The following is a 22,274-nucleotide window of genomic DNA, read 5'->3' as shown; positions in this document are numbered from 1 at the left end:
AAATAGATAACCCCAAACTATAGATAGCCCCAAATTGTGAAAAACACATACCTTTTCATTCAATATGTCTCCGCATCGATAAACAATCTTTGTTCCCTTGATCACACGTTCGATGTCTTGGGATAGCTCGACTAAATGGCCGTCGCCGTCAATCTGTGGATATTCTGCTTCAGAATTAAAATCGCCTTTTCCTTTCTGAAAGAGATGAAATGCATTCTTAAGTGTGTCCAAACTGCGTCCATGATTGAAACCTGCCTTGGCACAGTTTCTCATGGCGTCTTCAAATGCAAAGACTGACTTCTCATCATCAATAACGATGCAAATTTCTTTTGTGTGCACCTGGTTGTTCTGAGTCTCTTCACAATAGACTTTGATTGCAGCCACTATTGTGTCTGCACATTTCTGCAAGGGAAAGCCAAACGTCCCAGAACCGATAGCAGGGATAGCGATCGACATGTAGTTATATGTATCAGCCATTTGAAGAGCTCTTTTCACTGCATCCATTAACAGAAGCTCCTGAACTCTCCTCAATGCATTGTGTTCGCTCCATTTTGGAGCTACAACATGGAAGATTTTTTGGCAATGCAGCTTCCCTGCCCCAGTTATACCTAACGATCCTTTTTCTATTGGTCCATGATTTTGGGTAATCGTGTTGCTTTCCTCTTGGATGATATCACCTCCTTTATTCACCATGTTCAAGGCCAAACCTTCGACATGGTTCAGGTCTTCATTGGCCACATTGACAATAACGTCCACGTGTTGTTCCAAGATGTCTCCATGAACCAGACGCAAGGTACGGTTTCCAGGTAAATCGACTTTTCCATCGAATTGAGAAGTGTGAACGTCTTCCTTTTCTCGTTTTCTAGTACTTTCTTTTCTAGCAGACTGAGTGGACTGTGTTATTCTCCCAATATCAGTCTGACTACAGTTTCCACACACTCTTTCAAAGTTGAAAGCTGAACCTGCGGAAACATTACCACACACAAAGCACAAAGTGTGGTTAGAAGATGAAACATCGGTTAAGTCTTTTTGAACTCTTCGTGGTGAAGACATCTCTGAGGAATGTCCCACTATTGGGTGTTGTTGATGTGTTAACTGTGAAGAGTTTTGTTCTTTTGATTTGTTGGATTCTATTTTGGTGGAACGTTTCTCCGAATCATGCCTGGCATCGCTATCACCTCTGGGAGTACCTTTTTGTTTTGGCACACTAGTTCCTTCAAGTTCATCCTGGAAAACCAGAAATACAAGTGGTGTTACATTCATGTAGATAGTACTTAGCGTCAACTAATGAACATGATGCACTGCATTGAAAATGGCGTACAGTTTTGAATTTGCACAAACAATATGCAAGTTGTAATCCAGTGTTCATATTAATTTTTATTTTATCATGATATAACTAAGTGTGCAATTAAATTGGATACAATAAAAAAAAAAGACGTACCTCATTGTACTTTTCAGTGGTTGATCCTCCTTTAGCTCCACTCTTTGAATATTCGTCGTGTTCATCCATCTCACCTACATAACGGCTCACTTTCAATTTGACATTCCAGGACTCCACCATTATGGAATGTGATTTTCCACCCAACACACTTTCTGCATCTGCAGGAAGAAAATAAATGATACGTGAGTATTTAAACCACTTAAAAGAACTTTGATGTCATGAACGTTGTGAGTTTAGTTACAGTTGCACAATGGTAAGGACAATGGCCTGGAATCCCAGATGTCCGAATACTACTAAAGGCAACAGTATGAAGAGTTTTGATTCTAAGCTTCTGTGACAGCAAATTAGTCTTTGATGAATTACCATGTCACTGTCATATTGGAAATGAAAACACAGCTGGCTTTCACTGACCTTCTGATAAAGACATGGTAGCTTCATGGCCTTCGGCTTATCTAACTTATCAGAACCACCTTCACCAGAACCAGTTACCCTCCTTCATTAAGCCATATCTCACTTACTCCAACTATATTGTACTCCTCGCTATCTACTTTGGCCTCAAGCTTATCCATCTTAATATATATATATTTTTTTGTATACAGAGTCGAGGCTCGTGAAAGAGCTAACAGTTATCAAACAAACAAATCAAACAAACAAGCAAACAAAGTATATAAAAAGGGGAGCGGTCGACAAGATGGGGAGAGAAGGGGAGGAAGCACACAAACACAACATTTGAGAGCACTGATACTTGCTGCAATATTTAAACTCCTGGCGATGTTATAGAATATGATTAACTTTTCCCTTCCTGAAATTATATTTTCTTTCCTGGCATTACCAATCATAATTACATCCATTTCTTCCTTAATAGCTTCCACACCCTCCATTGACCTAAAAAAAAAGCCTGAATTCCTTCAATTCCCACTGCAAATGTTGCTGCCCTCTTTATATTTAGGTCCGACAGGAATACACTCCCTTTACCAATTAAATGTAAAAACTTCCTCCCTCCACCATTCTTCCAGCCATTGGTAGACATCTATCGCTCTGCTCATACTTTCTATTCCATTTTCTAATCTTGGGAGAATCCCAGAAAGCATTACCTCACAACCATTTGCTTTCAGTCGCTTACCCAATATTCTACATCTCTTTATAATCGGTGATGCCGATTCAGTATTTGGCTATGTCCTTCTGTCCATCCGTCTGTCAAAAAGAAGAAGAATCTTTCTAACCAACTGTATTTAATTCTGAAGGGTTCTAAAGGGTAATTCTAAAGATTTCTAAAGAGCAATTAGAAAGGGTTTCGTTCGTTTCTAGGCGTTGCCGATTTCATATAAAAAATGCCAAACTGAACCGCTTCCTTCACATGCGGGTGCAATTTTTCAAATCCTCCAAGTAAACCTTCCCTACATTATTTGCCGAGGTAAACGTGACCGTGACCGATCCAAGTAAACCGAGGTGTACCACAAACGACGTCTTTCTGCCGTGACCTGATATATCGTCATTTAACCTTCCTACTTCAATGTCCTTAACTCCTGCTCTTTCTAAACTGCACAGAACTCAATGTCTACAATCCTTCCTGCAGAATGAAGAACCTACAAATTTAGGTTTAATCACCTACAAACACAGTCTCCCAGACCTCATTCCTATCGATCTCTATTGCTGCACCATCACTGTGACCTGCACCCTCACCACTGCCTGCACTCGCTAAATCAACACCGTTGACAATCTCCTCAACAAACTCACTCCACAACCGTAACCAACTTTTCTCTACAAGTTCCTCACATTCTGATACTTGCTGCAAAGTATTTATCAGTTCGTTCAACCTTGTGATAACTATCTTCAAGTGGGCTATTTCCTCACATTTTCTACAGCAATCAGTACCCTCTGCTTCCACTATCCCTGATATGGCCCACATTAAGCATCGATCACATCTTTTCTAATCCTCTTCCCTTCTCCTTTGCTCTCGTTTACCCTTTTACCTAACCATATCCCCAAGGCCCCAACTGACTAAACTGCTAGACTTGGAGCATCAAACGCAGTCAGCCTCACCCTGCCTCTTCCAATAAAACTAATACAAATACCCGCTAATCTGCTATGAACACTGCAACCTTTATAGATAAAAAAAATACGCAACAGCTGACAAATCATGATAACAAAATACTGTAGAACACCGACATTCGTGGGGGGTACGCTCCAGGAAAATGCCGTGAATGTCGAATCCGCGAATGTCGGGGCATTTTTTCTATGGGAAAAAGGGGGATAGGTTCCCGGCAGTTCGTGATTCATAAGGGGAAATGTTAAAATTTTATGAACACAAATGCACATGATTACAGTTTCATTAAAATGCTTACAAATAAAAAACATCAGCAGGTACTGTTTCCAATTTTTATTTAAGATATGGTATGATGTAACTTTGATGACAATGACGATGACGGTGGAGTTAGAATCCAGTGAACTCTTCAGAAGAGGATGCAGGTAAGGGTACTGAGGAGTCGTGCACCAAAGGGGATGCAGGTGAGAGCGCTGAAGGGGATGCAGGTGAGAGCGCTGAAGGGGATGCAGGTGAGGGTACTGTGAGTCGTGCACCAAAGGGGATGCAGGTAAGGGCCCTTGTCCCAGGGACCTCCCGTCAGATCCTGTATCCAGAGCCACGTCAGAAGGTGTTGAGGTATAAGGGCCAGGATGATAAAAAAATGGGTGACCGGGAGCAGTTTCGCTGAAAGCTGCAGGTTTCTGTGCAGCTCTTCGTACGGCCGCAAAACATCATCCAACCCACTCTTGAACTGGAGGTACTATTCATTCACTGGGTAAGCATCTTGCAACCTGTCAGCGATTGTCCCCATATCCTGCAGCACCTCAGCCAGGAACTTGCATATTCATATTCAGCCTCAGTGCATATTCAGTAGTAGATAGTAGATGTTCTGTACATATTTGCTTTTCTTTTACACATTACATTTGTTCAACCTGACTTGGTCTCCAGCTCATTCTGCTTGCTTGCGACGGTTTCATCTGGTGGATCTATCCTGTAAAAGGCAGATTGATTGATAAGACAAATTTTCTCACGTGATTCGGTTGCTTGGCTGAAGAAAAGATATCTCACGTGACTGCCTATCGCACGGCACTCGATCGTACCAACGACCTCAATCTGCAAGGTAACGTGGCTCTGGATACAGGATCTGACAGGAGGTCGCTGGGACGAGGAAAGTTTTTGTTGTTGTTTTGTTTGCTGGGATCAAAAAGGAAAAGCAAAAAGTGCTGTCAATTACATCCTCTGGCTGATGTATCATCTTCCATGTGGAACACCAGGATGATAGTTTGTAGGTAGGTCAAGATTCAACCCCAAGCTAGACAGCTTAGATGCGAGCGTGCGTACCTCTAGAGTATCCTTCTCTTTGCATTTCTTTGGTAATGTTAGAATTTATTTTGGCAAACTTTCTTGCTTAACACAGCCCAAGAATACTGTAAAAAGAAAATGTTCTCCATGCATTGCTCATGAGGATCTGACAGGATAAGTAGTTATATTTATATCTGGTACATTACTTCAAAAATTGTTTTTCTCCACTCAGTAACATGATAGTTCCACTTTTGTTTTTGTTCTGTCCATTTCATGAAAATGTTCTACAATTTTGAATCCAACAGGCTCACTTACCTTTCAATTTGTTGAATGTAACAATGGCGTTTGTTTTATCAGCATTCCATCTGATCTCACAATCACCACCATTACTCCTAATATGCGACTGCAAGTATATCTGTAACTTGCGGAGTAAAGAATATGGGATGGAAGGCTCAATTTCCACAAGTAGTCTTCTCGCTTCAGGATTACCATCTTCTGGGCAGCTCATGTCTTCTGTGTACAAAAAACAAGTATCTTTCAACAGACAAAAGCACAAAAGGTTATGGAGAGGTGAACGGATTTGGGAGGACGGAAGCCATTTACGGCTTACTCAGAGGAATGTGATGACTTTCGAAAGTAAAATACATGGAAAAAAGGATCACATAAATGAGTGAGTATGTTAAAGACAAAAATTATTATAATAAAGTATTATATAATAATTATTATCTATCTATAATTCCAGTAATCTCTGTGTGTGTGTGTGTGTGTGTGTGTCTGTGTGTCTGTGTGTTTGTCTGTGACCGCTGTTTCTCGACAACTACCGGTCCGATATACTTGAAACTTGCCAGGTATATTGCTGGGGACCTGAGGATGTGCCTTTTCAAGGTTTCATATTAATCGGACAAGTAGTTACCGAGCTATGGCGATTTAGCCGTTCGCCGTTCGCTTTGCCTTTACGAATGGACCAAACCATTTCATGTAAATAGAGGGGGGGGGGGTTCTGTGGTCGTTACTGGCTTTGCGAATGGACCAAACCATTTCATGTAAATAGAGGGGGGGGGGGTTCTGTGGTCGTTACTGCCACGTGGTTTCAAAGCCCCACGGCACCCACGGGCACCCACGTACGGGCACGTCCTAGTATAATAAAATTCCAGCAGACGGGACGCCCAGTTTAACGTCCATCCGAGGGACAGCATACACGGCATCGATGGACAGCCATGCCTGTGAAACACCAGGACGGCAGTTTACAGGTGATCCGAGATTCGAACCCAGGCTAGACAGCTTAGAGCCGAGTGTGTGTAGTGAAGTATAACACAATACGTGTTCATTCTACTAAATTTGCATACGTAATAAAGAGATTATATCTGCATGTACTGTATAAAACAAAGACATGACACAGAAATATGAGATACCTGTGAAAGGTAAAGATTAAGTGCGGGGGATCAAAGAGGAAACGACTGCTGTGAATAAATGCTCTCAAGCTCAAGCAGAGGCCTCCAAGAGAGTTTAACACAAAATAACGAAATGTAACAACAACAACCGAATCTTCGTTATTAGAATCAATGTGGGTGACTCGAGCAGTTCGGTCAAATGACCAATGACCAAGTGATGGACCCACACAAACTTACCCAATGGGTAGAGCGCGACCTCGCACACTCCGGCGGGTTTGCCAAACTGAACTATATTGGGGGCGGACCCTCGGTGACGTCATTAACTTGTTTGCACGTCGTCCCCAAATACAGAACATAAATATACTACGTGTATATATATATATACTGTACATACATGAACATGAGCACACATACATATGTATATGCAGGCAGGATCGGCCAAATGTCCATTAAAATGTGTTGGTGTATTCATTCCCAGCACGGCAATAAACGTGTGACAACGCCTCACCCATGTGACGTGCACGTTTACAAGAAATGACGTAGTTTCACTTCTTGATATGTTCCCCGATGTCACGTGATTGTTTACCCAGTCGAATGACGGATTGCCAGGACAGTTTGGAGACTTGCGTACAGTGCTGACACAGTACCTGCCCAAGAGGTATGTCGACGTGCCCCCAAATTATCACCGAGGTTTTCTTTCCAGCCGGTTCGTGAAAGACTTGTGCCGAGACGTTCATCTTCAGGAGACACTCCAAGGTAGGAATGATTGGGGTTGTTAAATAGTTGATGTTAAAGTCCGTCTATCACTTATATCTGTATAAAACGACGACGCTGTCCGTCCTTTCACCGTCTTACATTTTGAAATACGATGGAGCTCGGAATATAAGATGTGTCGGGGTAAAATAAACGGTGACGGAGACGAGTTCGGAATATAAGATGTGTCGGGGTAAAATAAACGGTGACGGAGACGAGTTCGGAATATAAGATGTGTCGGGGTAAAATAAACGGTGATGGAGACAAGTTCGGAATATAAGATGTGTCGGGGTAAAATAAACGGTGACGGAGACGAGTTCGGAATATAAGATGTGTCGGGGTAAAATAAACGGTGACGGAGACGAGTTCGGAATAGAAGATGTGTCAGGGTAAAATAAACGGTGACGGAGACGAGTTCGGAATAGAAGATGTGTCAGGGTAAAATAAACGGTGACGGAGACGAGTTCGGAATATAAGATGTGTCGGGGTAAAATAAACGGTGACGGAGACGAGTTCGGAATAGAAGATGTGTCGGGGTAAAATAAACGGTGACGGAGACGAGTTCGGAATAGAAGATGTGTCAGGGTAAAATAAACGGTGACGGAGACGAGTTCGGAATAGAAGATGTGTCGGGGTAAAATAAACGGTGACGGAGACGAGTTCGGAATATAAGATGTGTCGGGGTAAAATAAACGGTGACGGAGACGAGTTCGGAATAGATGTGTCGGGGTAAAATAAACGGTGATGGAGACAAGTTCGGAATAGAAGATGTGTCGGGGTAAAATAAACGGTGACGGCGACGAGTTCGGAATAGAAGATGTGTCAGGGTAAAATAAACGGTGACGGAGACAAGTTCGGAATAGAAGATGTGTCGGGGTAAAATAAACGGTGACGGAGACGAGTTCGGAATATAAGATGTGTCGGGGTAAAATAAACGGTGACGGAGACGAGTTCGGAATATAAGATGTGTCGGGGTAAAATAAACGGTGACGGAGACGAGTTCGGAATATAAGATGTGTCGGGGTAAAATAAACGGTGACGGAGACAAGTTCGGAATAGAAGATGTGTCGGGGTAAAATAAACGGTGACGGCGACGAGTTCGGAATAGAAGATGTGTCAGGGTAAAATAAACGGTGACGGAGACGAGTTCGGAATAGAAGATGTGTCAGGGTAAAATAAACGGTGACGGAGACGAGTTCGGAATATAAGATGTGTCGGGGTAAAATAAACGGTGACGGAGACGAGTTCGGAATATAAGATGTGTCAGGGTAAAATAAACGGTGACGGAGACGAGTTCGGAATATAAGATGTGTCGGGGTAAAATAAACGGTGATGGAGACAAGTTCGGAATAGAAGATGTGTCGGGGTAAAATAAACGGTGACGGCGACGAGTTCGGAATAGAAGATGTGTCAGGGTAAAATAAACGGTGACGGAGACAAGTTCGGAATAGAAGATGTGTCGGGGTAAAATAAACGGTGACGGAGACGAGTTCGGAATAGAAGATGTGTCGGGGTAAAATAAACGGTGATGGAGACAAGTTCGGAATAGAAGATGTGTCGGGGTAAAATAAACGGTGACGGAGACTAGTTCGGAATAGAAGATGTGTCATGGTAAAATAAACGGTGACGGAGACAAGTTCGGAATAGAAGATGTGTCAGGGTAAAATAAACGGTGACGGCGACGAGTTCGGAATATAAGATGTGTCGGGGTAAAATAAACGGTGACGGCGACGAGTTCGGAATAGAAGATGTGTCGGGGTAAAATAAACGGTGACGGAGACGAGTTCGGAATAGAAGATGTGTCGGGGTAAAATAAACGGTGATGGAGACAAGTTCGGAATAGAAGATGTGTCGGGGTAAAATAAACGGTGACGGAGACTAGTTCGGAATATAAGATGTGTCGGGGTAAAATAAACGGTGACGGAGACGAGTTCGGAATAGAAGATGTGTCGGGGTAAAATAAACGGTGACGGAGACGAGTTCGGAATAGAAGATGTGTCGGGGTAAAATAAACGGTGACGGAGACGAGTTCGGAATAGAAGATGTGTCGGGGTAAAATAAACGGTGACGGAGACGAGTTCGGAATAGAAGATGTGTCAGGGTAAAATAAACGGTGACGGTGACGGGGCTCGGAATAGAAGTCAGGGTAAAATAAACGGTGACGGAGACGGGGCTCGGAATATAAGATGTCAGGGTAAAATAAACGGTGACGGTGACGGGGCTCGGAATAGAAGATGTCAGGGTAAAATAAACGGTGACGGTGACGGGGCTCGGAATATAAGATGTCAGGATAAAATAAACGGTGACGGAGACGGGGCTCGGAATATAAGATGTCAGGATAAAATAAACGGTGACGGAGACGGGGCTCGGAATATAAGATGTGTCAGGGTAAAATAAACGGTGACGGAGACGGGGCTCGGAATATAAGATGTGTCAGGGTAAAATAAACGGTGACGGTGACGGGGCTCGGAATATAAGATGTGTCAGGGTAAAATAAACGGTGACGGTGACGGGGCTCGGAATATAAGATGTGTCAGGGTAAAATAAACGGTGACGGAGACGGGGCTCGGAATATAAGATGTGTCAGGGTAAAATAAACGGTGACGGTGACGGGGCTCGGAATATAAGATGTGTCAGGGTAAAATAAACGGTGACGGAGACGGGGCTCGGAATATAAGATGTGTCAGGGTAAAATAAACGGCGACGGCGACGGGTTCGGAATTTCAGATGTATCGGGATCAAGGAAACGGTGACGACGAGTAAGTGGTTTACATATACCGTCTAATGAATGTGATCGCGGATGGGAGCGAGGAGCACTCCGTGTCGCCACGTGTGCCTCGCTCGCTCCGGTTCAGAGTCCGCACCACGTTTCACGTCAATCCCCGTTGGCGACGCGGAAGAGCCGAGCCCGAGCGGCGAGCGGTGACATTGCGCTGATCACCGTCTGGCTCTTTAAACCGTTGTGTTCGTCTTTACAGACCACGCTCGCATCGTCCTGGATCCGCCGTCGATTTTGCAGTCTCAGGCGCCATCGTTACCTGCCTTTTGGGGTTTACACCTTTTTGGGATTATCTGTTCTTTGGGGTGAATACCCACCTGCATCTTGGGGACAGGGGCTTATCCTTGGGTTTATTGAATTGGGGTGCATTACTGTACCTACTGTATATAGCTACCTGCTTTGGCTTATCTGATTTCAGGGTTTATACTTGATTTTTGTGGTTTATACCTGTGTTTTGGGGGTTCCTGACGTCAGTTTTGGGATGAAGGTGGAAATGCAGAGTTTTTCATGTACATTTTTGTCCTTTTCGTTTCTCCTTGTTCACCCCACCAGGCACCCACAAACAATTTATCTTTAACTGTTGATCGAGTGATGGATGTGTTGAGCATGTCAACATCGATTATTTCCACCCTCACCGTTCCCACCTCGCATATTGCAACCTCTCTCCCCTATCACCACCTCCTACTCCTCCCTATCCCCACCGCACCACCTCCGGTCAGCCGCACACCTCTTCCCCATACCTATCGCACCACCTCTTCGATCCCTATCGACCCCTCTTTATCCATCCCTACCGCACTATCTCACTATCCTTACCGCACGGCGCACCACCCCCCTTATCCTTACCGCACCACCTCCCTATCCCAACCGCACCACCTCCCTATCCTCACCGCATCACCTCCCTAACCTTGCCGCACCATCTCCCTATCCCTACCGCACGGCGCACCACCTCCTATCCCAACCGCACCACCTCCCTATCCTCACCGCACCACCTCCCTATCCTCACCGCACCACCTCCCTATCCTCACCGCACCACCTCCCTATCCTTACCGCACCATCTCACTATCCTTACTGCACGGCGCACCACCTCCTATCCCAACCGCACCACCTCCCTATCCTCACCGCACCACCTCCCTATCCTTACCGCACTATCTCACTATCCTTACCGCACGGCGCACCACCTCCTATCCCAACCGCACCACCTCCCTATCCTCACCGCACCACCTCCCTATCCTCACCGCACCACCTCCCTATCCTTACCGCACCACCTCCCTATCCTTACCGCACCATCTCCCTATCCTTACCGCACCACCTCCCTATCCTTACAGCACCATCTCCCTATCCTTACCGCACCACCTCCCTATCCCAACCGCACCACCTCCCTATCCTCACCGCATCACCTCCCTAACCTTACCGCACCATCTCCCTATCCCTACCGCACGGCGCACCACCTCCTATCCCAACCGCACCACCTCCCTATCCTCACCGCACCACCTCCCTGTCCTCACCGTACCACCTCCCTATCCTTACCGCACCATCTCACTATCCTTACCGCACGGCGCACCACCTCCTATCCCAACCGCACCACCTCCCTATCCTCACCGCACCACCTCCCTATCCTTACCGCACTATCTCACTATCCTTACCGCACGGCGCACCACCTCCTATCCCAACCGCGCCACCTCCCTATCCTCACCGCACCACCTCCCTATCCTCACCGCACCACCTCCCTATCCTCACCGCACCACCTCCCTATCCTTACCGCACCATCTCCCTATCCTTACCGCACCATCTCCCTATCCCTACCGCACCACCTCCCTATCCTTACAGCACCATCTCCCTATCCTTACAGCACCATCTCCCTATCCTTACTGCACCAGCTCCCTATCCCTACCGCACCACCTCCATATCCCTACTGCACCACCTCCATATCCCTACCGCACCACCTCCATATCCCTACCGCACCACCTCCATATCCCTACCGCACCACCTCCATATCCCTACCGCACCACCTCCATATCCCTACCGCGCCACCTCCATATCCCTACCGCGCCACCTCCATATCCCTACCGCACCACCTCCATATCCCTACCGCACCACCTCCATATCCCTACCGCACCACCTCCATATCCCTACCGCACCACCTCCATATCCCTACCGCACCACGTCCCTATCCCTACCGCACCACCTCTTCATCCGTCACTACCGTAGGCTTGCCACCTTTTTCCCATCCCTATCTTACCACCTCCCATTCCTCCTTCCATTTCCACTCCCTTCTATATATGCCCCATACGTGTTCCTTCCTCTCTGTCCTTCATTATATGACCTTTGAACCTCGTATTCCCTCTTTTTTTCCCTCCTCCTCCCACACCCATCTCATAGTTACCTATCTCCTGTCATGCCTGATTTTATTACATGTTATTTTAAATTTTAGATCTGCTTCCACACCCTCCATGTGTACATAATACATGGATAGCTTGACCTTCCCATCCTTCTCTGTTGATACCTCATCATCGAAGGTGGATGGAGGTTTTGTTTTCAGCCCTGTCTGGTCTTGTCTGGTTGTGAACAGGATATCTCAAAACAGATTGTGGACGGATTCGGACGAAATTTGGTGGAGACGTTGTGTTTGTGACAAGGACGAAATGATTCGATTTTGGTGAAGATTCGAATCCGGATCTGGACCTGAGTTTCTTAATTTTTTAAGTGATTCTTCTCCATTGAGAGATGGGGACAACAACGATATATAGCACGATGTTTCAGGCATTTGTAGATGGATGCGGACAAAACCAGGTGGATGAGTTGGGTAGGTGATAAGAACAAGCCGATTCGATTTTGGTTCAGGTCCGAATCCAGATCTGGTCTATCAGTGGGATACAAAACGTAAACTGTTCACCAGGTGGAGGTATGCTCTCTACCGAGTTTTGTTCTAGTTATTATACTGTATGTAATATTCAAGTGTTCAATATTTTCCTTATGGGAATATGTAATACCTTGATAAACTCTGCTTCCTGTGTGCTTTTCTTTTAGGTTCTCTGAAGTTTGCCAAAGTCAGGGATTTCCCACTTGGTGTATTTCACTCCTGCTGTCACCGACTTCATGCTTCGAGGACTTCCTTTCCCGTATTTTTGCACACATTTGAACTGATGCTGCTGCTTTCAGGAGGAGGTATTCGTTGATCTGGTAAGTTAACATCAAAAGTTTATCACATAAGACACACATGTTTATCACATATCACATATGATGTGTTACTTACACATGCCTCCTCTCCCACATTGCTTTTTCTGTTTCTTTCTTTATTTCTTTTTTTCCTGTTTATTTCTTTCTGTTTCTTTCTTCATGTGCATATGTGTACCATCGTGTGATGTCTTTGTGCCAAGTATGAACAAAATTTGTCCATATATCTCCGAGATATTGTTGCAGACACACGCACGGACTGACAAGACCTAATCCATAAGCCCCCGTTTCAGACCAAGTTCAGCGGGTCCAATAAAATCTGTCTTAATGAATAATCACCAATCAGATTGACCCCCTTTTGCCTTGATAACTGCCTCAACTCCATTTGGGGGTTATTTAATTAGTTTATGGATTATGTTTAGGTCAATCTTTTCCCAACAATGTTGTAATGCACTCGAGAGCATCACCAGACTGCTCACATAAATTTTATTTTTCTGATATGGATTTATCCTTCAAGTCAGTCAATAATACCTACGCTACAGTTAGAACTGCCACTTTATAACTGCTGGCAGTGATGACCGGTTTTTTCTGCCTTCCCGCTTTCATACAACCCCGCTTTCAATCGACACGCTTTGATACAACGCCACTTTCATACAACCTCGCATCCATTGGACACGCTTTGATAGAATCCCGCTTTCTTGGACACGTTTTGAAACAACCCCGCTTTCATCGGACACGCTTTGATACAATCCTGCTTTGTTACAACCTCACTGTGATACAACCCCGCTTTCGTACAACCTCGCTTTGACTCAACCCCACTTTCATCGGACACGCTTCAATACAACCCCGCTTTCATACAACCCCGCTTTGATACAACCCCGCTTTGGTACAATTCCACTTTCATACAACCTCACTTTGATATAACCCTGCTTTCATTGGATACACTTTGATACAACCTCACTTTGATACAACCCCGCTTTCATCAGACATGATTTGATACAACCCCACTTTGATACAACCCTGCTTTGGTACAATTCCACTTTCATACAACCTCGCTTTGATACAACCCTGCTTTCATTGGATACACTTTGATACAACCTCACTTTGATACAACCCCGCTTTCATCAGACACGATTTGATACAACCCCACTTTGATACAACCCTGCTTTGATACAACCCCACTTACATACAACCTCGCTTTTATACAACCCCGCTTTCATTGGATACACTTTGATACGACCTCACTTTGATACAACCCCGCTTTCATCGGACAATATTTGATACAACCCCACTTTCATACAACCCCGCTTTGATACCACTCGGCTTTCAGTGGATACGCTTTGATACAACCACACTTTGATAAAACCTTGCTTTGATACAACCCCGCTTTCATCGGACACGATTTCATACAACTCTACTTTGATACAACCCCGCTTTGATACAGCCTCATGGCACTCGGTAGAGCGCACACCTCTGGCAGGCTGAACAGTCTACGTTTTGTATCCCACTGATATTAGGCCTGATCTGCATCCCGACCTGAACCAAAATTTAATCTGCTTTTTCTTGTCACCGAACCAACTCATCAAACAAGTTTTGTCATAACTCGTCCACAACTTTTTCAAATATTATGCGATACTGTATATAGTTTTTGCCTCTCATCTCTCAATGGTGAAGAATCTCTTTTTAAAATTCCAGTTTTCATATCTTCACCAAAATTGAATCAATTCGTCCTTGTCACACACCCAAGCTATCCACCAGGTTTCGTCCGAATCCGTCCACAACTTTTTGAGATATCCTGCCCTCAGACAGACATACAGACATACAGGCAGACAGGGGTGAAAACATAACTTCCGTTCACCTTCAGTAGTGGAGGTGATAAATTAAAGAATATGGATACATAGCTTCAAAACGATGACAAATTTGTTTGAAATCTTGCTTTGAGAACGTGGACATTTATTTAAGTATTTTTACAACCTGCTGTATAACTTTACAATTTAATCATTGCTTTAGTTTCCCATCCACTTCTGGTCTAGCGCGCACACCACAAGGGGGCGATATTTTGGCTCCATGCATACATACATACAAACATAAGCGATTGCTGCATGGCATTAGGATTGTCATTGACATCATTCCTTCATTATTGAACCGATCCTCTTCAAATTTATCACGGAGGTACCTTGGTTCAATACACCTATAATCCCCCATTTGGATGTGTAGAGACATTTTGGATTAAATTGTTTTCAGGATTATATATGGGGTCAAAGTTCCAAAATTTTGGCATTTCAACCAATGTCAACCTCCTCAACTCACTATTTCAACCAATGTCGACAATAATTGGAAATTTTTTGGATTAAATTGTTTTCAGGATTATATATGGGGTCAAAGTTCCAAAATTTAGGCATTTGTGGCTTGCCCTGTCTCACTATTTCAACCAATGTTGACAAGAATTGGCAAAATTATACCGTACCACAGGCCATACAGCAGTTACACATTGGTCTGATGTTCATTTTTGAGCTAACAAAGGACAAAGGTTAAATAGTCTTGTGAAATCAAGGTTTTTGGCATGTCAAGCATTTTTTTTTTCAGACAATGAGGACACGACTTGGCACAACCATTTCATATTAAAGTAGGTAGAGGTTGGTCCGGTGTCTTCCGTTAAATTCTTCAGTTTTCAAAAGTGGATTGTGGGTGGAGACATATTGCATTCATTTGTGAATACAATTGATTCTGACTTTTTAATTTTCATTATCTTATGATTGTAGCCAACACAGAAAACCCACAGTGTTGGCTCAACACTGGCATATTGAAGGGGACTGTGAAAGAAAATGGCTGCAAGAGATGCTGCACAAGATGATGTCTATTTGGACACTGACGTGGTTGACTTCATCATTGCCAAAAATGCTGTGGACCTCATTCAGCTTACGGAGAAGAACAACGTGAGTTTGGAAATTAATTCCAGCCCCTTTCCATCCATGTGCAATGTTTCATTTCGACCAGCCGGGCCTCAGTTGGATGGAAATGGCATTGAGGACGCAAGAGAATGTTTTACCAAACTTTACTCTGATGCCGTGACGGATCTGCGTGGATCTGTTGTGTCCTTGGAAAACATATATCCAGACTCAGCTCATGCTCATCTAGACGAAGCATGCCAGAACGTGGAGGAAACATTTCCCGATGTTATTGTAATCAGAGACCTGCGTGGTTTTCGGTTTGTGGGAAAGGCTGATCAAGCAGACAAGGCCAGGAAGCATTTCCTTGCATGCTTGCAACATAGAACAACCACGAATTCTGGGCCAAGTGTTAGTAGGAACACCAGCAGTGCGATTCGTGGGTCAAAACCTGTAAGTTCATCTGCAGCGAGTAATGACAAATTGAAAAAGCAGAAAGAGGGACGAGGTAATAATGTTGGTAATGCGACGACATCCAATCCAAAGGCAACACCAATGGGTTCGGCAAAAGAAGAGGTGGAAGTGTGTCCAATTTGTTTAGTACCACCGACAGAGGCACGGCGCTTAGAAAAGTGCAAGCACGTGTTCTGCAGAGCATGTGTGGAGCGTGCACTGCAGATTCGGCCTGCATGCCCACTATGCAGCGAGCCTTATGGGCAGATGGAAGGCAACCAGCCACGGGATGGCCAGATGAACGTCCGCACTATACCCGAAATGCACCTGCCCGGCTATGAGAGATGCGGCACCACTGAGATTGAATACAACATCCCAAGTGGAACCCAAGGTGTAAGTAATGACTATATTTCTTTTTTAAATCCTTTTATGGGATGAAAACATAATTTGTCAATAGTGTTTGAGTTATCGGTGGTATTGAATTTGACTGCCATTTTAGTGCAGTAACAGCAAGGGCACTGCATTATGGAGCTCACAATTATTTGTTGGAGTTTACAAAACTCCTTCCATGATTTGACTGTCTGTACTTTTCCTAACTATGTAAATCTCTTTCTCATGTCATCCCCCATTCATACGCTTGATCTTTTCTACATCATAAACCAGACTGATCTCAAGCCTCTTACTTGCAGATTACTGTTTCTTCCCATCCATTCATTCCCTTGCTTGCTTTTTTCAAACTGCGATCCCACTATCCCTCTGTGACCTCACTCATCCTTGTGATTATATATTGTACCAAAACAAACTTTGCTATAGAAATATATATAAAGAAAAGGATTCTATAGTGGTGTCTTTCCCGAACTGTGCCTTCGACAAATCTCCTGTATTTTGAGTGAAGGGTTGAGTATCTAATTTTTTGAGCCCTTCTGTGTCTGTAACTGCAGTAGTCAGAAGAAGTTGCATGAATTGTGAACATCGAATGAGGGATCACATAAAATTTCCTTTCAATGAGAGCCAGTACATGTATATCATATATAATAGGACATTTGGAAGTGTGCGTCTATAAAAATGTTATTCGGGTATCAAGGCTGACATTCTTTTGATATTAATAAAAACCACATCAGAATGCAATAAATAAACAAGCATGGCTTATGGCATTTTAACCTGTTTTCTGAGAATCATGAGCTATTTCCTCAAACAGGCAAAAATGCTGATTTATGTTCATACTATAGTTTTATTGGCTACTTGACTTTTAATGGATTTTCATTGTGACATTTGTGGACATTTATGGAGGTTGACTTATTGTCAAAACCATTTATGGATATATAGGGGAAGGTGGGGTTAGTTGGAACATGGGGTTAATGGAAACATTGTCAAGATGGTGCTGCCATGTGGTGGTAGATAATGACATCACTCTTCCACCATTTTGTTTTCAAAAAAAGGAAAGGAGTTGTTTTCATGAGAAAGGTTTTTTTTTTTTTTTTTTTTTTTTTTTTGTATACAAGATCGAGGCTCGTGAAAGAGCGAACATTAATCACACAGAAAGACAAACAGACACACAAAACAAATAACATCGGGAGCGGTAGACAAGATGGGGAGAGAGGGGGAAGGACACAAACACAACATTTGAGAGCAGAGACCGAGAGACATGGAGACATCGAGAGAACTGTGGGAGGGAGAGGGCTTTGGGGGGGAGGCATGGGAAGGGGGGGGGGGGTGGGAGAGGTATAAAACATATGGACACTGCCAAGACTTCCAGGAAAGAAGTTGGAATTTCAAACAAGGTGGATCTGGGGTGAATTAGTGGGGGTAGAAAAGATCAAGGTTTTGGATGGGGGAAGATAAGAGATGGTGGTGAACAGCTGTTTTGAAGACCTGGAGGGAGGAGTGTGATTGAAGTGAGTGTGGGAGTTTGTTCCAGAGGTGGGAGAAAAGAGGAATGAAAGAGTGAAGGTGAGCAGAGAGCCGAGATTTCGGCAGTTTAACCATCAGAGGGTGGCTGGCAGATCTTGTGCGACCTGTAGGAATATTTGGGGGACAGAGCACAGAGAGAGCTGGGGGAGCAAGGCCGGAGAGGAGTCGGTAGAAGACAGAAAGACCACCTACCTGCCTGCGGTGAGTGAGTGAAAGGCCCTCAGAGATAGCTTCATCGCGGAGATTCCAATGATTCTGAAAGCTTTGGATTCAACAGCGTGAAGCCGAGCCAGGTGTGAGGCAGGAGCACCAGCCCATAGGGGAGAACAGTATTCCATTGAGCTGCGGATGAAAGCCTTGTATGTGGTGAGGAGCTCAGGTGTGCCTAGGAAGGACTTCGCACGACGGAGGATGCCCAGTCGGCGACTGGCTTTGGAGGCCAGCTTGGAAATGTGGTTTTCCCAAGAAAGATCATGGCAGATGGTGAGACCCAAAAGCTTGAGCGACAGAACTTCTTGGAGAGGATTGTTGAGAAAGTAGATGGGAGGGTTGTCCAGTCGATCTTTTCGGAGAGACATAGTAAGAGTGTGAGATTTGTCAGGATTGAAAGACATGTTCCACATGTTTGACCAGTCTGTGATTTTGTCCAGGTCTTCAGAGAGTGAGGAGGCTGCAGACTGCCAATCTGAGGGAAGAGGAATGGAGCGGCAGAGAGTGGAGTCATCAGCAAAGAGATACAGAGGATTTTCCAGAGAGTCGGAGAGATCATTGATAAAGACCAGAAAAAGCACAGGGCCCAGCACACTGCCTTGGGGAACTCCAGCCTGAACAGGAAGGGGAGATGAGAGAAATCCATTCAGGGCCACACGTTGACTACGACCAGAGAGGAAGTCCGCAAGCCATGCATGGAGATTTCCATGGATACCATAGGAGGAGAGTTTGGTGAGCAGAGCTGGGTGCCAGACCGTATCGAAGGCATGTGATATGTCAAGGGAGACAGCTCTGATTTCCTGTTTGGCATTGAGGACCTCCATCCATTGTTGAGACAGCAGAAGCAGCATGTCCAGAGTAGAGTGACCTGGTCTGAAACCAAATTGATGATCAGAGATCAAGCCATTGGAGAAGAGGAAAGATTTCATATCCGAAGCAATGATGGATTCCATGACTTTGCTGATAATTGGGAGCAGGCTGATTGGTCTGTAGTTGCAAGGATCTGTTTTTGCACCTTTTTTGTGTAAAGCGGTAATGTTTGCTGATTTCCAGGATGCTGGCAGATGACCTTGAGCAAAGGATAGGGTGAAAAGAACAGAGAGAGGGTGAGATAGAGCGGCAGAGCAGGATTTTAGGACCCGTGGGCTGATGCCATCTGGTCCAGTTGCAGAATCAGAGTCGAGGTTTGACAAAAACTCCTCCACCTTGTCAGGAGAGAAGGTCACAGAGTCCAGGAGCAGTTTGGTTCGACTGGGAAAGGTGGGAACAGAGAGAGATGGGTTTGGGACTAAGGATTTTGAGGCAAACACAGAGTTGAGGCATTCGGCTTTGTCACATGCGATGTCAACTGTGTGGCCATTTGAGGTAAGGGAGGGGATGGAGGGGGAACAAACACCAGAAACGGATTTGACCAGACGCCACCAGGATTTGGAGGAAGGAGACAGGTTTGAGAGTTCATTCTTGAGTGAGGAGAGATAGTGCTTCCTGGCACTCCTGAGGGTAGACACACACTTGTTCCGAGCTTGGTGGAAGGAACTGAGATTTCCTTCAGTTGGATTAGCCTTCCAAGAGGCAAAGGCAAGTTGTTTCAGGGCAACTGCCTCACCACAAGATTCAGTGTACCATGGACGGGAGGAAGGGTAAGACAACTGAAGGCGAGATGGGATAAATCTGTGCATGAGAGAGATCAGTTTGCTTTGAAAGAATTCCCAGGAAGAATTGATGTCAGAGGCAGTGGGGATGCGAGACCAATCCAGACGATTGATGGCTGCTTGAAGACCGTCCCAGTCGGCCTGAGTGAAATGCCAGACTCGTCGACGCTGAGGAGGCTCTCTGAGAATGGCCAGAGAGATGTCCACTTTGACAAGCACATGATCAGAAGAACCGATTGGAGCAGAAGAAGAGCAGCAGACATTAGCAGGGAAGTTAGTCATAACCAAGTCTAGAAGAGAAGATACTCCATTGGCTGAGATCCGGGTCGGGAAATTGACAGATTGTGTCAATCCCAGTGAGTCACAGAAGTCCTTTGCTGAGGTGCCATGACTGGTGAGAGAGGAACCCACACCCAACCAGGTGGCATGATGACAATTGAAGTCACCACATATGAGGAAGAGAGAGTTGGGATGAGTGGATAGAAGTTGGTCCATGTTGTCAGACAGTGAAATGTAGATGGAGTCATCACTGTTTGGGGGACGGTACAGAACACATATGAACAAAAGGTGGGAGCGGAGAGGAAGCCGTAGCCAAAGGTACTCCTGGGGGTGAGGAGGAGAGAGGGCAGTGCAAGGAGAGTGAGGAAGAGAGTTTTTGATAAAGATAGCCACCCCACCACCAGGCCGAGGCTCAGGTCTATCATACCGGAGGAGAGAGTAACCAGGAAGAGATATTAAGGAATCGGAGACATCTTGAAGGAGGAAAGTCTCTGTTAAGCAGATCAAGTCTGGATTGTCAGAAGCAACCTGTATGGAGAGATCAGTCAGGTTTGAGCGAAGGCCCCGGATGTTTGAGGTCCATACCGTTAATGAAGAGAGAGGGGGAGCATCGGGTACAGGACAGGGGAGGGGAGGAGTAGGGTAAGATGAAGGATGAGAGGGGGAGGTAGGGAGAGCAGTTGTTAGTGTGTCAGCGATTGCAGAAGAGTTCCAAGAAAGGGAAGGATGAGGAGGATGAAAGGTTTGAAGGTGAAGGGATGAGGCACAGAGAGGGGTTGTTTGAGGGGGGGCAGAGGAAAGAAGAAGGTTGGGGGGGGGGGGGGTGGAGGTATGAGATAGAAGGGAGACGAAGTGGGGAGGAGGCAGCTTTGAGGAGGAGGGGGGAGGAGGGAGAATTGGAGAGGAATGGTATGGGGGGGGAGATTTGAATGGGAGGGGTTGGGGGGGAGTTTTGAAGGGGAGGAGTGAGGGGGGAGTTTAGGAGGGGAAGGTCAAGGGGGGAGTTCAGGAGTGGAAGGGCAAGGGGGGAGTTCAGGAGTGGAGGGGTAGGGGGGGGGAGTTTAAGAGTGGCGGGGCAAGGGGGGAGTTTAGGAGTGTAGGTGCAAGGGGAGGGATTTGGATGGGAGGGGCAAGAGGGGAGTTTAGAAAGTGGATGATTAATGAAAGACGAACATTGAAAACAAATTGGGTTTGTTGTGATTTTCAAGTTAGCAATCCGGTTCAGAATGATGGAGGAGGGATGGAATGAATGTGAATTTAGACCATGTAGTGAGGGAGACGTATAAGATATTGAATTTCTTTTTTTTGAGGTGGAATGAGTTGGAGAGGAAATTGAGAAAAGCCTTTTAAATAGGAAGAAAAACAGCGTGTTGTAAAATACCACTGAGTAAAACACTGAAGGGGAAAGGTTATACATATTTAAATAATATTTAAACAGAATATGTATGATTGTAGAATATGTAGAAACAGAGTATGTATGATTTTTGCAATTCTGCACAGATATTTTTATTTGAGGAAAAGTTATTTTATCTTGATGATGTAGTTAGATAAATGTCAGTACCTTTATGTATTGTTACGTTTGTGGGGGTAGGCAATGAAATACCTTAGTCCAGGTAGGATTGTGTAGATTACCATGCTCCGGATGTCGTGTAGCCACTTCCTGTAACTAAGTATGGCCGGATGTTCGGAGTAAGTGTGAGGTGTGGCCATACGGAGAGTGGCTCTTGTGCTATGTTGCTTAGGGATTAAGGTTAAATCCCCTGTTTGTAAATGACCTCTGTGATTTTTTTCCACCTGTTCCTTATGACACTACACTACACACGCTAGCAGCCAAGCGATCAGCGCGTAATTATAAACATTAAATAAAGTAACCAGAACCAAGACATTCAAGTACCGCTGGCGCCGCCAGCCAAGGCATCGCAACACCATGAAAGCAGGGCCGTGAGGCCCCACCCCGGAAGGCGATGATTGGTCAGGGGGATGGAGCGATGAGATGGCATTCGCTGGATGGAGCG

At 45.0% G+C, this 22,274-nt stretch overlaps 2 protein-coding genes across 3 annotated transcripts in view; one reads left to right on the top strand and one right to left on the bottom strand.

The window, feature by feature from the left end:
* Positions 1–6,453, bottom strand: part of LOC137431727 (uncharacterized) — a 62,669-nt gene extending 56,216 nt beyond the window's left edge. The window contains exons 1-4 of the mRNA XM_078782385.1: positions 6,398–6,453; positions 5,085–5,282; positions 1,442–1,599; positions 52–1,227 (exon numbers count right to left, since the gene is read on the bottom strand). Of these exons, the coding sequence (XP_078638511.1) occupies positions 52–1,227; positions 1,442–1,599; positions 5,085–5,277 (1,527 nt within the window). The 5' untranslated portion in view covers positions 5,278–5,282; positions 6,398–6,453. The remainder of the gene's footprint in view (positions 1–51; positions 1,228–1,441; positions 1,600–5,084; positions 5,283–6,397) is intronic.
* A 291-nt stretch (positions 6,454–6,744) lies between these two features.
* The window catches only part of LOC137431721 (E3 ubiquitin-protein ligase DTX3L), a 42,262-nt gene continuing 26,732 nt past the window's right edge, over positions 6,745–22,274 (top strand). Inside the window, exons 1-3 of one of the 2 annotated variants that reach the window (XM_078782387.1) lie at positions 6,745–6,916; positions 12,720–12,872; positions 15,629–16,600. In XM_078782387.1, coding sequence (XP_078638513.1) covers positions 15,692–16,600 — 909 coding nt within the window. In that variant the 5' untranslated portion in view covers positions 6,745–6,916; positions 12,720–12,872; positions 15,629–15,691. Of the gene's footprint in view, positions 6,917–9,785; positions 9,998–12,719; positions 12,873–15,628; positions 16,601–22,274 lie in introns of those variants that run through there. The other variant, XM_078782388.1, reaches the window with a different exon arrangement.

Source organism: Myxine glutinosa, chromosome 7, assembly GCF_964187855.1.
Source record: "Myxine glutinosa chromosome 7, kmMyxGlut1.1, whole genome shotgun sequence".
Classification (NCBI taxonomy): Eukaryota; Metazoa; Chordata; class Myxini; order Myxiniformes; family Myxinidae; genus Myxine; species Myxine glutinosa.
Note: the sequence above shows the minus strand (reverse complement) of the source record. Positions and strands in the feature narration are given on the sequence as shown.